The 17,363-nt window shown below is 37.3% G+C and overlaps 1 protein-coding gene across 2 annotated transcripts in view; it reads right to left on the minus strand.

Annotated features, from left to right (window-relative positions):
- The window catches only part of LOC123873796 (beta-1,4-N-acetylgalactosaminyltransferase bre-4), a 157,004-nt gene that overhangs the window by 6,360 nt on the left and 133,281 nt on the right, over positions 1 to 17,363 (minus strand). The window contains exons 2-3 of one of the 2 annotated variants that reach the window (XM_045918857.1): positions 973 to 1,073; positions 215 to 419 (exon numbers count right to left, since the gene is read on the minus strand). In XM_045918857.1, the coding sequence (XP_045774813.1) occupies positions 215 to 384 (170 nt within the window). In that variant the 5' untranslated portion in view covers positions 385 to 419; positions 973 to 1,073. Of the gene's footprint in view, positions 1 to 214; positions 423 to 972; positions 1,074 to 17,363 lie in introns of both variants that reach the window. The other variant, XM_045918856.1, reaches the window with a different exon arrangement.

The raw sequence follows: 17,363 nt of genomic DNA on the forward strand, positions 1-17,363 counted from the left end.
GTTACATTGTCGAACAATACAACTACTGGTGTAGTAGTTGTATTGTTTGACATAATGCCAACTCAAAGCTCAACCGGTTGCTTCCACGCATGTTTTTCACTATGGAGTCCATCAACACAACATTTAAATTTGTGTAGGTATAAATAAATTGAGAAACAAAAGAACTGGATCGGGAGGTTGACACGGTGAGGTGGAGTATTATAGCAAGCCTTACTTGAGGGAGGACTGCGTAGCGTTGTGCAGAGGAGTGTAGAGGTAGGTGCGAAGGGGCGAGGCGTCGAGGATGGAGCCGAAGAGGTACTCGACGGCGGCCAGCGCCAGCACCAGCAGCAGCAGCAGGCGGAGCGCCCGCGCCGCCCGCCCGCCGCCCGCGCCGCCGCCCATCAACGCATGCGCACCACCAGCGCACGACTTGAGCCCTGCTGGATATAGTTCTATTCAAATCCGACTGCTTCTATCAACGTACAGCCAAACTACTGGACGGATCGGGCTGAATTTTGGCATGCAGATAGCTATTAAGTATGATGTAGTCGTCCGTTGAGGAAGGATTTTTGAAAATTCAACCCCTAAGGGGGTAAAATAGAGCTCTGGGATTTGTGTAGTCCACGCTAAGACGCGGATATAAGGTAGTTATTCGTATTGCGGAATATGTAGGTGTGTACAGATCAAACCGCTGGGTTTACGAACGTGAGAATTGAGATTTTGTATTGTAGATTCTTTCTCTAACTTATAGCAGATGTATATTAGTATAATTTAGTTTAATTAGTATAATAAAGGTCCTAACGTTTTTGAGCTACCTACGCGACGCGGCGCGGCAAATGTAGTTTATATGAGTTTGTATGGAGCAAACCGCACTTGAGCGACGCAGCGCAGCGCAAATGTGTTTGTAACACTACTGGACTGATACAACTTTACTGTTGAAGTATTTTGTGCATGTATGCTGCGTTTGTGTGACAAATGTTTTCTACGAACCTTTGAAAGAAATCTGTGCAAGGAGGGGGCTCTGTGGAAGTGTCCCATCGTCCTTACTGAAAGTCTCCACACCCGAAGTTCCTGAACGCTCCCATCTTAACCTGTAAACAAAAGAAAAATCTTTGAAGGTCGTGCCAAATGTCTTTTTTTATCACACTAATATTATAAAGGCGAAAGTTTGTATGTGTGTGTGTGTGTGTGTGTGTGTGTGTGTGTGTGTGTGTGTGTGTGTGTGTGTGTGTGTGTGTGTGTGTGTGTGTTTGTTACTTCTTCACGCAAAAACTACTGGACGGATTTGGCTGAAATTTGGAATGGAGATAGATAATATCCTGGATTAGCACATAGGCTACTTTTTATCTCGGAAAATCGAAGAGTTCCCACGGGATTTCAAGAAACTTAAATCCACGCGGGCGAAGTCGCGGGCATCGGCTAGTTTCTGATATTTTTAAGGGGGTCACCTATAAGGTGACCTAATAATGCATTTTTACAAACTAAATTAAAATCAAAGTAGTTAAACCTAAACAATTTGAGAGAATCACTAACAAATTCATACACTTGCCGATTGCCGGAATGCTCAAAGATTTGTTTAAAATACAGTTGAAAATACTTTCAGAATAGATGGAGGATTACCTAATGATTTATTAATACTAGTGTATCCACCCGGCTTCGTTCAGTTTTGAATAAACTTTATACAAATAGCCTGTTATTTCTGGATAAAATAGTTTTCTAATGGTGAAAGAATTATCAAAATTGGTTCAATATCTTCAGAGTTTATCGATTACAAACAGACAAACAAATCTTTCCTATTTATAATATCAATAATATAGACTTAGGCTGAGATCTATAGAGCGCACTTTGACTTTTCTCAGACTTAAGACACTGTTAAAACGAGACAGGCTTATGTAACTGACATAAATCTGTCTCGTTTTTAACCCCCGACCCAAAAAGAGAGATGTTATAAGTTGAATGACGTGTGTATCTGTGTATCTGTCTGTGGCACCGTAGCTCCTAAACTAATGAACCGATTTTAATTTAGTTCTTTTTTGTGTGTGAAAGGTGGCTTAATTGAGTGTTCTTAGCTATAATCCAAGGAAATCGGTTCAGCCGTTTGAAAGTTGTCAGCTTTTTTCTAGTTACTGTAACCGTTACTTGTCGGGGAAGTGTCTTAAGTCTGAGCAAATTCAAGTGCGCTATAGATTTTAGCCTTAAAGTTGTAAAAAGTAGACAGACAGACAAAGACACTTTCGAAGTATGGATGTGTAGTGATATTAGGTATACATGGTTCCCATTCAACTAAGCGCTAGCCTGTAATTATTGTATGAAATTATAGCCAACCCTACGTCGGGGGGTAATTAACGTAGTCTGCGGTAATTTCCCTCTTGTAATTAATACAGCATGGCCGGGTGCATGGCAAATCGGGGGGAGCATGTAGAAATAAGCACGGGGCAAATTGTACTAAAAATTAGTGAGTAATACTCAACATTGCACTAGGGGTTTCACTAATTGGTACCAGTTTACAAGTACTGGTAATTAAAATTATTATTTAACTAAAAGGTAATTTAATTTAAAAGTTAATTTTGAGAGTTCCGTTCCCGAAGAGTGCCATATTACTAAGCTTCTGCTTTCCGCCCATCTATGACTGTATCTCACGGACCGCAATAGGTAGGTATAGAGAGTTCAAATTTTCAGTGTGTATTTCTATTACCGCTTCGCAAGGCTGCAAAGTTGTTATTTTGTCGCGAGAGTTTGTATTGAATTCCAAGCCAGCGAAGGATTCTAAGGTTCCACGAGCGATACGAGTGGTTCAAAAATAGAATTCTGAGCGTAGCGAGGAATTCAAGGGCTCAAAGCGCAAATAAAGTTACAGCCGTGCGAAACACACAACTTTTCATCTCACTACAGCGAGGAAAACGGTGGGACCCAACGGGTCACTTGATACTTATAATAGTAAAGACTGTAAGGACAAACCACGTTTCGGAACGTTTTATTAGGAAGAATTTTTAATAGAAAGAAAAAAGATATGTAAGTCCACCAACCATAGACAACAGTTCGTCACGTTCAAATTTCAACTCATATTTGCCATTTTCCAAAGCTTACAAAATTACCACTTTCCACGCAGATTTCAAAGGGCAAAGGAATCCTTTCAGAGCGAGTGATATGAAAATAAAATTTTCAAACTCCCCTTGCCTACGGCCACGTCCCTTAAGATACCGAGGCTAAATACTAGAAGCACATCCACCCTTCTGGATGGTGGTCCGTGGTTATTACCGCCTTACATGTTATCTTATCGCTTTTCTAATTTTCTCAATAAATATCGTGCGACGTCAATAAGCAATAAATGTTTATTAAGTCCTTGAAGGCAACTAAGGGTCGTAGAAACAAAACAAGGGCGTTAAAATATTACGCCGTTAAACCACCCAGCCGCCATTGTTGTAGCGAACAAAGCGAGAAATATTAATTAAGGGGAACGCCACGATAAATCATTTGCTTCATTCCGATGCACGAAAATATGGGTTACTAGCCGATGCCCGCGACTTCGCCCGCGTGGATTTAGGTTTTTAGGAACTCTTTGATTTTCCGGGATAAAAAGTAGCCTATGTGCTAATCCAGGATATTATCTATCTCCATTCCAAATTTCAGCCAAATCCGTCCAGTAGTTTTTGCGTGAAGGAGTAACAAACATACACACACACACACACACACACACACACATACAAACTTTCGCCTTTATAATATTAGTGTGATTTTCTATAACAACACAAGTATCGACACATATTCTTTTACGAGACGATCCAAGGACGCTTAAAGGTCTAACTACACTGGTGCGCTTTCAATTGACGGAATTATTAATTCAAATTCAAATTCAAATTATTTTTATTCAATTAAACTTTTACAAGTGCTTTTGAATCGTCAAAATAATCTACCACTGGTTCGGAATGCTGTTCCTACCGAGAAGAACCAGCAAGAAACTCGGCGGTTGCTCTTTTCAAATGTACAATTTACAATAATATTTATAATTTCTTGTGTGAGCCATTTTGCGATTGTTGTAATTTTAACGCAATGGGAAAGTTACAACCACCGTCTGATACTGAACCCTGCGATCAAACCCGGCTAGTTATTTTAACTTTTTTTTTTATTAAGCACTTTATCTCAGTTAAGAACTTTGTTGTAGTTAATATTGTAGTGAAGTTATAAAGTGTTTACTTTCTTTTAAAGCGCTTAATCCGAGGCGTGGCCGGTAATTAATGTGGATTAAAAAAGCAATTTGCGGAAGTGTCGGTGATAAATTAGCGCAAATTACTCGCCTAATACCGTAAGTGGTTTAGGTTGTTAGGGCCTTTATAGGTAGGTACCTAGTTAGGGTTCTGCATTTGAAGTTCGCCAACTCGTCCGATCGTCATGTAATTAAAAAAAAAGTAAATAATTTTGTCCGATGGTACGGAACCCTTTGCGTGCAAGTCCGACGCGTATTTGCCCAGTTTTTTTTAATATTTATGACAAACTAGACTAAACCAGCTTAGGTACATACATCACGGGTATTGGCTACTTTTTGTCCCGAAAAATCAAAAAGTCCCACCGGATTTTAAAAACCTAAACCCACGCGGACGAAGTCGTGGATATTATTTAGTAAATAATATTAAAATCTAATCCTGTCTATGAAACTTGTATGAACGAAAATTGGACGAACATTTTATGTCAATTTAAATATGAAATATGAAAATGAACAGCGCTAGGTCCGAGCAATTTAAAATATAGTTTGCTGGACAAAATGCATAGATTTATCATAGTAGGTATAGAAGACAGGTCACTAACAAAATTTCATAGCTCAAGTGGCCTGGTTTGCTCACATTATACACATCTGTTTCTTATTACGAAATATAGAAAAAAGTTTTATAATATCACCAACTTCAGTTTATTATAAACCTTAACACTTAAACATAAAATTTAATAACGATTGCGAAAAGACCTCTTGTCATCGAAAAAAAAACGAAATAAAATTTATCACCTAAGCAATACCTATCATCACCTAGTCTGAGTAATAATTTGATACAAGCATATTGGCTGCTATTTTTCGGGCCGCAATTGAAGAACTTATTTCATTTCATGAGCATTGTATTTCTATAACAAAATGAGATAAGTAACGCCAACTAGTGTTAAAGTTATATATTTTCACACATAACATACACAGCAAAAAATATGAGTGTGCATATTACTCATGTAGGTATGTTCTACTTTTTATTGATTACAGAGTTTTCCAGTGTTTTGCAATCGCGTTTTCGAATCGCTTCACATCAATAATAACCATAAAGCCAAATAAATCGAATTTATTTTTCATTCACTCTCGGTCTTTATTCAGAATTGGTTTTTTCGTCCCGTCCGTGAACAAAATATATAAATCGCACGGCACACTGAAGCGAACGAGCGTAAAATACTGGTACACGACCTGTGAACGAATGAATGATTCATGTGCATAAATCTAAAACTGTGGCTACACCACTGGAAACGCGAATTTTTCCATTTTTTCGCTTTGTTTTGATAAAAACCAATGGCAATTTAGCTTTTTTTTGTTTACTTTTAGAGAAAAACTTTTTTTTAAAGCTGTGACCGTTATATCATGATAGGCACTATACGTTGCCATTCATTCAAAAAAGTCGAAACGGTTCGAAAAATATTTCCATATTAATAATGCTGTTAACAAATGTGTTTTTGTGAGTTGAACGTTTTAGACTCAAATGCGACTAAAGGCATAATAATAAAAACTTCGTCTCTACCATAGCCGATAGTCGGGCAGATTCTAGGATTCCAAAGGATTGGTTCTTTCTTAGAATCCTAGAAGTCTATAGTAAAAAGCAAAAAAAGCCTTTATTATCTAATACGTTTTCCTAATACATTTATATTTACAGAAGTCTATAGGATAAATAAAATAATATTCGTCATATACCTACCTACTTACCTACTAACTACGATGACTTAACAAAAGTTATATAACCCCAATCTTTCCAAAACAGACCAAAACCATCTGTGTGTTCATGTAACAATATTCAAATAACGTACCTAAATTATTTCCGTATTTTTTGTGGATCCATGAATAATTACCACCCTGATGTGAATTATTAAACACGTGATGCTTGGCTTAAAATTTGACAAAATTTTTATATTGTCCTCCTATATTGTCATCTAAATACATAAAAGTAAAAAGCTGACCGATTCACTGACTGACTGATCTATCAACGTACAGCTCAAACAACTACACGAAGCGGGCTGAAAGGCACGCAATAGCTATTATGATCTAGACATCCGCTAAGAAAGGATTTTTGAAAATTCAACCCCTAAGGGGGTAAAAGTTTGTGTTGCCCACACGGACGGGCATAAGCTAGTTTCTCAATATTCTGGTATTTTACGGGGAATTCTGATGCATTATTAAATTTATTCTTATGATATTTTCTGAGGAAAATTGTTGCCAAGTTTTGTAGTTCTATAAAGTCTGGCTTATATTATTACCTACATTTAATTTTTTTGTATCATTGTTGGGCTGCACCTGATTTTTTAATGGCATAGAGCTAGATTGCCACTTTTTTAATAAATACTAGGATTTTGTATTTTTAATCCAGTTCTGAAATATCATCCGTTTTAGGATTAAAAGTAGTTTATTCATGCGCTTTTCATAAAAATGTTGGTAGCGGTCTAACCCAAAGCGATCTAAATGTTATGGAAGTTTATTATTATAACTTAAAAAAGTTATGGCAGTTTATAATAACCTATGCCCATAATAATCGGTTAATTTGAGGCATTGTACCGGAACGCTAAATAAATTGATCGGCTTTTTTGCTAGAGTGGTAACTTGCCACGGCCGAAGAACTAGAAATGCGTCAATTTTGAAATTATATTTTTCCAAATTATCCCTGCCGCAATGAAACCCGGGACTTTCCACTTATAAGACCACTTTTAACATCATTGCGCTAGAGAGGCAAATAGCGAGCTACTAACATTTTGCATTTGTTAAACAAATTCGTTACCAAGTTGGCTTAAAGCGAATGCCAGCACCCACACGAGGCAACTAACGCAATGCAGATATCCCGGGAACAGTTCTAGCGAAAACATGTTTGTTTATTTACTTGCAAACCCCCTTTACACAAATTTAATTTGTCGACTGCATACTTTGTGGATTGTACGGCCACCTGCGCTCTTGATACACCTGTATATATTTAATTTTTCACACCACTCGCTCGACAATGCCTTATTACTGATCAGTTATCTAAAGGTAAAGTACGTCATAACATTCCTATGACAGCAAAATTATTATATTTTTACGTGTCTACCTCAATCACACTATCACACTAATATTATAAAGGCGAAAGTTTGTGTGTGTGTGTATGTTTGTTACTCTTTCACGCAAAAACTACTGGACAGATAGAATGGAGATAGATTATACCCTGGATTAGCACATGGGCAACTTTTTATTCCGGAAAATCAAAGAGTTCCCACGGGATGTTTAAAAAACATACATCCACGCGAACGGAGTCGCGGGCATCAGCTAGTTTTCTACATTCTCAAAGGAGTCAATCCACAGAAGATTCCTTTCATTCTAAAAGAAGCCATGGCGACTCCCCGTCTTACAGTTCTGTAGGTTCGTAATTATGGGTTACCTGGGAGAGATCACTCTAGTGATAAGGTCGCCCTTTGTTTAATTAAGTGTATCATAATATATTCTGTCTTTGTAATTTTGTTACAATAAAGTTGTTTTAAATAAAAATGAATAAATAAGACCCATGCTCAGTAATGGGCCGACGATGGGCTGCCATGATGAGGATCGTTACGAACTACCATGTTCCCAGTGTTAAACGGACTGCTAGAAAGCCTTATAAATGATGTAGAAAGCCAAGCTTATGCAGAAAATTTGTCAAGCTCTTGCACACATTTCTCCATCTTGAAGCAAGATTTTGAACAATGGTTGGTACGCTAGGTGTTATGAGCGCAAAATTATTACTAGTTCTGTTTGTTGAAATATAGGCATTTGGACGATAGACAGGCCTTTTGGGCATGCATATTGGCACATACTAATGTTTACACAGTGCAAGGAATATGCAACGGGCTGTATCTGATTTCAAAGCAGGTTTTGTCAATACAAATTAAAATTACTTTTTAAAAGGTACAAAGTACTCTTTTCGAATGACAAATTGGTTAGTAAGAGTATTCTTATGTAGTGAGTAAACAATGGTGAAATCAATCAACCAAACCCGTCAATCATGCGTCCACCTAAAACTAATGCTACGGTATTGATTTTAGGCTCGTACATTTGCATAGTTGAGTCGTGTTGCCTTATTTTCCACATTATTGAGTTCTGATTAGGTATTTAATTTGACGTCAAGTGAGCGCCGCGTGGGCGAGCTGCGTCATAGCCTCCCTACGTGGGATAAAAGGTTATTGGATTGATTAAGCGTAGCACATGCGTAGCATAAGGTATCGGTATGCCGCAAACGTGACATATTCTTGGAGTTTCTCTAGGTGATCAAATCAGAAATGAATAGATTTGTGAGAAAACCAGAATGACCGCCTTGGCTCAGTCAGAAGGTTGCGAAACTGAAATGGCAATGGGCAGGGCACATAACTTTTAAAACTATCAGTTTTAAACGCAGCGTCATGTTAGGCTAGGTTAGTATTCCCCACTAGGTGGACAGGAGACGTCTAACGAAACGCAGGGAGCCGCTGGATTCAGGCGGCGTAAGTCCGTGGAGTGTGGAAATCCCTACAAATGTTTCAAAGCATGCTCGATTGCTTGTAGGTGACGTTTTACCCAAAGGTGCTCAAACACCATTGTGGTCTGTGTCGTTACGCGCATGGCTGTTACTTCACTTTTTAAAATACGAATGTCTGAGCTTAGCCTATCTGGAGTTTTATTATAGCTTCTATCTTTATTATATTCTATCCAATATTTTATTATAGCTTTGAAGTATGGTGTATGAAATGGCTGTGACACAGACAGACAAGCATTATGCAATTATAACGGTCCCGTATTAAAACAAGGTAGGTAACTACCCTTATAGTTTCAAAAATGACTCCAAATTAATTAAAACTTTTCTTTCCCCTCGCCCTTACAAACTAATTACAAACTTGTTCCGCCATAATATTATTCCGATAAAATTTTGTTTTTTCGTGAAAGTAAAGATTTGTTCAGTACTTACTAAACAAAGATATTAGGGGGTACTACCAATCTTCTATGAGTTTAGCGAAAAAAAAACACTTTCTATCATTTTCGGCATAATGTTTAACTTATTATGATTATAGACTAGATGATGCCCAAGACTTCGTTCGCGTGGATTTATGTTATTAAAAATCTTGGGTAAACTATTCGACTTTCCGGGATAAAAATTAGATTGCCGAAAATACTGCATGCTTGAGAATGCCTCCATAATGTTCTCAAAAGTGTGAAAACCAACCCGCATTTGTCCTACGTTTCAGACTATGGCCAAAAACATGCCCAATAGTGAATTGGTCGGTCATGATGATTATTATTATTGAATTTCATATTAAGTAAATAGTTTATGCCCGCGACTTTATCCGCGTGAACTACATTTCAAACCCCTATATTAACCCCTTAGGGTTGAACTTTTAAAAATCCTTTCTTATCGAGTGTTTACGTTATAAAAGCTATCTGCATGCCAAATTTCAGCCCCATCTGTTAGAGCTGTGCGTTGATAAAGCAGTCGGTCAGTCAGTCAGTCAAACTGTCACCTTTTCCTTTTAGATATTTAGATTTAGATTACTGAAATAAATTGTTTTAAGTTCTTAGTCAGGTATATAATATGAGCAAGTCGTTTTGCTCGATTTATGCAGACTTACAGGATTTATTAACCGCAAACGCAAACCACGGTTTGGATACTTGCTCGTAATCTGTTAGTTTTGTTCCCGTCCTGTAAATACAAACTTTCATGTAGTAATGTACTCTGAACGCGATTATACCGGGTAATAACTATGTTTGTTAATGAAAGTTAGCTCTTAAACTTCAGTAACGCCGCAGAAAATAAAGAAAGTACTAGACTCAGCGAATGGAGGTTGATTGTGATTTTTGTAAAATAAAATGCTAAGGACGCAAGCATTTGTACCTAGAAATAACCACTCAAATGCGTATTGAACTAACACACCAAGGGTTCCCTATCCATCGTACAAGAAATAACACTTTTTAATTATTTTTGATGTAATGTGGTTACATCAAAAATAAGTAAAAAGTGTTATTCCACGTCTATCGGATTTTCACTCTACTTGTACTGTAAAACCTGACCTCAAAGACGTTGCTTCTTGATGTCCACGATCACTCTGCCAAGAGTGTTGCGTCAAAGAAGAAAACATTACTACCTGCATGATTCTAGGTCAACAGGAAGTACCCTATAGGTATTAATTTCCTTGTCGACAGACAGATAACAAAGTGACCCTATAAGGGTTCCCTTTTCTTTTGAGGTTAGAACTCTAGAATAAAATTGAAAACAAAACTGCAGTAATACAAAAGAGGCCAATCGTCGTAGCGAGATTAAAGATAATCCGTTTGTCGGTGCTGGACGTAGAGGATTTGATGATTAGAGCTGCTTGCGGTTGTAAGCTTGCTCAGTATCTGTCGGACGGACTTAGTTCAAAGATTAACCATAATAAATAGTAAACAGCGTGAGGCCACTAACTCTTATTCAGGTTAAGCCTTAAACCATGTTATATTACTGCAACGGGGTCATTTTAGAATGAATTCAATGTTTTTTATACATCAACTGCAGTGAACTATCGAACAGGTAGTAGTAATGCTTTTGGATTTTTCACTCAAAGATTCACATTCCCGAAGTCTTTGAGAAGAGATCAGGGTTATGGTTTAGGCCATAGTCTGCCATGGTGGGCCAGTGTGGATTGACAGGCTTCACACACCTTTGAGAGCATCATGCAAAACTCGCAGGGCTTCAGGTTTGCTCACGATGTTTTCCTTCACTTTAAAGCGAATGGTATTTAATTGCTTAAACCATACATAGCTCCGAAAAGTTAGAGGGCATGTCCGGGATCTAACCCCCGACTTTCCGAATAGGAGGTGGACAACTTTATTCTTCACCACTAGGCAATCATCTAATATTAATTGACCGAGCGAAGCGAAGTCTCTGAGTCTACTTGAGTGAAATTGCATTTGTCCGTCTGTTTGTCTGTCAAAGCCTTATAACTTTCGAATTACTTAACGTAATTACTTTTTTAACCTGATGGTCTTCAGCCGAATATTGCATAAAAATATTATATAAAAAGCTTTTTTTTCAGGGGGCTCCCATACTAAATGGGAGGCTTGAAAGTTGAGATTGAATTCGACGCTATTATGTCAACAAGTGTAAATTAAAAATTTATAACACTCCCTAAAAGTGAAGGTTACAGTAACTAGAAAAGAGCTGATAACTTTACAAACGGCTGAACCGATTTTCTGGGATTATAGCTAAGAACACTCTCGATCAAGCCACTTTTCAAACCAAATAAAACTAAATTAAAATCGGTTCATTAGTTTAGGAGCTACGATGCCACAGACAGATACACAGATACACACGTCAAACTTATAACACCCCTCTTTTTTGGTCGGGGGTTAAAGACGGCTACATAAACTTGTATTATAATTTCAATTATATCCTGTACTTAATGTATAAGTTAATTACAAGAAAAACTGGCTCCGTTCTTCTAATATCTTTATCCAAACAAAGTTATGACAGTAAAAGTTTAACTGCTCCAGACTTTGTAACAAGGCAAGTGCAAGAAAAATAGACAAAGTTTTAATGGGTTTTGTGAATCTGCTCCTGTTTTGTGAAACGTTTTGTAAATTGTTGAGCCTAGATTTCCAAGAATAAGAATATCTCTTAGAGTCCTTCATCATCCACCCACTTCCCGCTATCTTCTTAAGGTCGTCAGTCCAGCTTGTTGGAGGCCGTTGTAAGTTAGTTCCTTGCAATATTAGCTGTTCATAAACTTGTAATATCTAAATATATAAAAGGAAAATGTGACTGACTGACTGACTGATGCATCAACGCACAGGCGAATCAAAAATTTAGTATGCATATAGTTATTATGACGTAGACATCCGCCACCATCCGCCACGAAAGGAGTTTTGAAAATTTAGATCCTAAGGAGGTAAAATAGGGGTTTGAAACTTGTGTGATCCACGCGGACGAACTCGCGGCCATAAGCTAGTATTTATACATTTTGCCCCCAATAAATTAAAAAGTATTGAGAACAAAGAAAGAACAAGGAACAAAGTTGCCAAAGCCAATGTGCAGCACATATATCTAGTACCTACCTACAACAAACGCATTGCAGATATTCCGGGACCGGGAACAAGGTACTATTATATAGGTAAGTATTTGTGTTTGTATGTGTCCGCAGCAGTCAACGTTAAATCTTGTTCCAACATTTGTGTTTCCACCAACTTTTGTACAGTGTCACATATGGTATTGGTAAAACTTTGACTACTCTACAATCGTTTATTTTCACTACAATAGTAAACATTGTTATTGTGTGACTGTAATAGTTGGTTTAACTTTTGGACATGTTAATTTACTTACTTGTAAGTTAACTTGCATTCTAATCTAGGAGACATTATGTTTTATAGAATATCTTGCCACTTCTGACATAAAGAAAAACATCAACGAATATAAACTATTACTAACTATAAACTATATGTCCGCGTGGATTTAGGGTTTTAAAAAACTCGTGAGAACCCATGTCATGTAGCCCATGTAACTCTCTAGGTCTTTAACGATACACATGCAAGAAATCACGTCGATCCGTTGCTCCGTTGCGACGTAATTGATGGACAGGAGAGACCAATAATCCTACAAAAAAACACATTCGCATCATATAGATAATGATATAATTAGATATTTTTTTTAATGAAAATATTACAATAAAGCTACAATTAGATAAATTAATTTAATTTAAAAATCAAATACAGGAATATTGCGATATTGTTATGGAAAAGCGAAATCTTCTGTCACAGGAGTAGTTCTTCTACTACTAAAAGAAGGCGCAAACCACTAAGTATGTGTTACTGGTTATTATTTGAAATAAACTATTTTAATTTTAATATAAAGTAAAGTAAGTATGATACCTATCAGTGCAACTGACGCTTTTAAAGCGCTTTTACTTTAAAAAGTTTATGAAGTATGAAACGATGTTTAAATTCATAAATACTCCCCGCATTTTACGGACCCATGAATAATAAACAACTTTGAATAATTTAATACGTAATGTTTGCTTAAAATGTGACAGGATGAATTTTTATAAAAGTTGCTCCGTAAAAATTATACATTTAAATATGGTCCTGCGTCCAGACTCCGTACTTTCACCTTCAATTAATTTTTTAAAATATACATAACTTGCTGTTAAACTCATGACGTTATCTTAGCATCGAAACGTTAGCTTTATCTTGTTCGAAACTAGTCGGGCTTACATCGACTAAATACGTGAGTATAGCCGTAACAATTGATACTTATAATCAGATAGTTTCTTAGCAAGATGCCCAAAGTATGATTAAACAGCAAGAGACAAGGGTTTTACCAACCTTGATTCTCATAAGTAATTTTGCAGCAGGTATGTAATGAGTATCGTTATTACCGAAGTAATGTTACACGGTCTCGGTAGCATCGATGTAATCAATCGATACAACAACAATTTATTCATAAAGTGCAGCTTAAAGGTCATCCGTGTGAGTGTCCAGGTTGTTTGCACCAGTAATGCGTCAATCGATATGCATCTTGACCTTCGTAGGGAATTTAAACAACATCACACTATCACACTAATATTATAAAGGCGAAAGTTTGTGTGAATGTGTATGTTTGTTACTCTTTCACGTAAAAAGTACTGGACCGATTTGGCTGTTTAGAATGGAGATGGAACCAATAACAAACGAAACATTATATTCGAATTGAACTTGGAAAAACATTTTAGAATTGAACTTCAAATGTTTTTGAAAACATATTCGGATTGAATTTCGAATGTTTTTGATACATGTTTGTGACTGGTTGTGACTCAAAATGGTTAACACCCACAGATATTTTTGTCTCTATCATTTGTATGGTTACTTAATAGAGAGAGCGCTATACAAACTTCTTTCCGTGGTTAGAGTATGGTGGACTTTGTCTGTGGTGGCGTTTGTTGGCGCGCGTGTTGTGATTTTTTGGAGTGTTTTTTTGTTAGAAGTGGCCGGTTTTTGTGTCCCGCTGGTGTTTATTGGTGGTGGAACTGACCGAGGAACTGACTGAGAAGCGCTCTAAAGGGGCGCCGCGTGTATGTCGGCGGGCGCCAGCACAGACGAAGTCCATACTTATACATATATAGTTTTCCTAACTTGTAAATAACTACACACTTGACATTGGCTAATCAGTGTAAAGCCAGACCAGAGAAGAATATGGTGTCAGTATGTGACCAAAAAGCAATCAACCTCAATGCATTGTAGCCCATGTTTAATTACCTTATTAGCAGTATAGCTCGCCCCTCCTTATCATAAATTACTCTATCGATGGTAGTGGCGTGTTTAGGGAACATTATCCAAGGTTACAACGCGCTATGTGCCATAACATCGTATGCGAACAGTGTTTACCATAGTAATTGCATTCAGTGCAAGGTTTGTTTGAACACATTTGACGGCTACTCTGGCGCAGTGGTAAACGTTGTAGTCTTATAAGTGGGAGGTCCCGGGTTCGATTCCCGGCAGGGGGTTGGAATTTTATAATTTCTAAATTGCTGGTCTGGTTTAGTGAGAGGCTTCGGCCGTGACTAGTTACCACCCTAACGGCAAAGCCGTGCCGCCAAGCGATTTAGCGTTACGACACCGTGTATAAACCAAAGGACATGGATTAAAAAATACTGCCATATCCCTTCCAGGTTAGCCCGCTTCCATCTTAGACTGCATCATCACTTATTACCAAGTGAGATTGCATTCAAGGGCTAACTTGTATCTGAATTTTAAAAAAAACCTATGCTCTATAGTGATGATAACTATACTTTTGTACTATTTTTAATTCACTTTGATTTTAGATTCAAAGTTCTACAAACGAACACGGATTAATCTCGCTTGGTAAATTGTTAAAGAGATGGATAGATACTTTTATATCGATGGATTTTATCGATCCCAAGGGGCTTGTAGGCGGTAATGAACGGCGGCGCGCACTGTTTGAAGGCGGGCAATATTAATCACGTTTAAGCGTGAAAAATTTAGTATATTTTATGCTTTTATGTGTAATACTAGCTGATACCCGCAACTTCGCTTATGTGGATATATTTCATAATCCCGTGGAAACTCTTTGAAACCCTTCTCATTCTAAGAAGAGACTCGTGCTCAGTAGTGAGTCGTGATGGGTTTATCATGAATATTAATAAAACTTTCAAAATTACTGTTTCATTTTCAAATGCTGGTTTTGTCAAAAGTTTTGATTAGAATCTTAATTTCCTTGGAATCTTGGATTAAACTAGAATCTTCAGTTATTGTATAACTACAGTCAATATAACTAGATGTCCATAGAGTTTGCAATAATTCAATAAGTTTTCAAACATTTGTATTCAAGCACCTACTTGCTACTGTATTCAAGTGTGGCGCCTGGTATTATAACACGGTAGAGCAACTGCATGTAACTATTCCAATTGCTTTATTGACAGGCTAGATTATATCTACATACATATAGGTGTGTACCGTGAATATATCTCCTCAATAGCTCAACCGGTAAAGGAATGGACTGAAAACCGAAAGGTCGACGGTTCAAACCCCGCCCGTTGCACTATTGTCCTACCTACTCCTAGCACAAGCCTGACGCTTAGTTGGAGAGGAAAGGGGAATATTAGTCATTTAACATGGCTAATATTCTTTAAAAAAAAATATCTCATATTGATGGAGTGAACAAATCCCGATGGATTTAGAATGTAGCGCGGGTAATGAATCGCCGAACGGCATGAGTGACAGGTGACGGGTTCAGTTTACTGAATGATTGCTTTGCCGAGGTGTTAAATTGTTATGCCTACCATGTTATACCTACATAGATTGTTATATTGACGGAGTGAACAAATTGTGTGGGAATTAGAATGTAGCGCGGGTAATGAATCGCCGAACGGCATGAGTGACAGGTGACGGGTTCAGTTTACTGACTGATTGATTGGTTTCACAAGGTGTTAAGAGGGGTCTCTCCGTCTAGCTCCACACAAACGTAGTTCGTCTCTCATTGGAATACTAACCAATCATACTCAATGGAATTTTGTAGAAACGGTCCGGGAACTAATATCTATGCCTGTGGTTTTCCAGATTTCCGTTAAAATATTCGGTTTCAAAGTTACGCGGTCTACAAAATTCACATACAAATCTTGAGCCCCTGTTATTTTAAAACTACATATTTTTAGAAAAATCTAAAACACCACATATTAGTTTCTAGAATATGTCTGCAAAATTTCATGGAATTTGGTTGCTTAATATTCAAATGAAATTGGGACTATGATTGTATGGAGTAAGTGACGGAAAGAGCCCTGTTAAAAACTATATGCCTATACCATAACTTATACCTATATTAATACTACATATAATATAGGTAGGTATAGGTCGTATTGACAGAGTGAAACAATTTTGTGGGAATTATAATATAGCACGGGTAAAGTTACCGAACTATGAGTGGTAATTGACAGGACATTACCCCCATCAAAGTTTGTTTACTAAATATTTGCTCTCATGAGGTGTTAAATACACGTGTGGCGTAGATCGCTTATTCCAGCATAGTTGATGAGTTTCGCAGGAGATATGGGGGATGTCATATTGATGGAGTAAGCAAGCCCGTGGGATTTAGAATGTTACGCGGGTAATGAATCGCCGAACAGCGTGAGTGGCAGGTGACAGGTTCAGTTTACTGACTGATTGCTTTGCCGAGGTGTTAAATACTTGTTATCTATACTAATATTATAAAGAGGAAACCTTTGTATTTTTGTATGTTTTTATTGAATAGGCTCAAAAACTACTGGACCGATTTCAAAATTTCTTTTACCATTACTTAGAGGGATTCTTCCGAATCCGTATAGGCTATATTTTATCCCGGAAAATAGAAAAAATAAATGTCCACCCGTGCGAAGCCGGGGCGGGTCGCTAGTACATAATATAGGCAATCTATTTTCGCATACTTGCTTGTTGTTGGCTTAGCATGTTTGTGGTAGTTTGTCGTGTCGTTTTTTTATTATTAAATATTGAGGTTTACTTGAGGTTGAGTTTGAGGTGAGGTTAATGCAAAGATTATAATTATCTAAACTTTAGACAATCATAATCTTACGAACCAGAATGCAAAGATTATGATTATCTAAACTGGTTCTGGTTTCGTATAAGAATATAAAACGTGTACGTTGTAACTTTGGAAACGTATCTC

Source organism: Maniola jurtina, chromosome 17 (assembly GCF_905333055.1).
Source record: "Maniola jurtina chromosome 17, ilManJurt1.1, whole genome shotgun sequence".
Classification (NCBI taxonomy): domain Eukaryota; kingdom Metazoa; phylum Arthropoda; class Insecta; order Lepidoptera; family Nymphalidae; genus Maniola; species Maniola jurtina.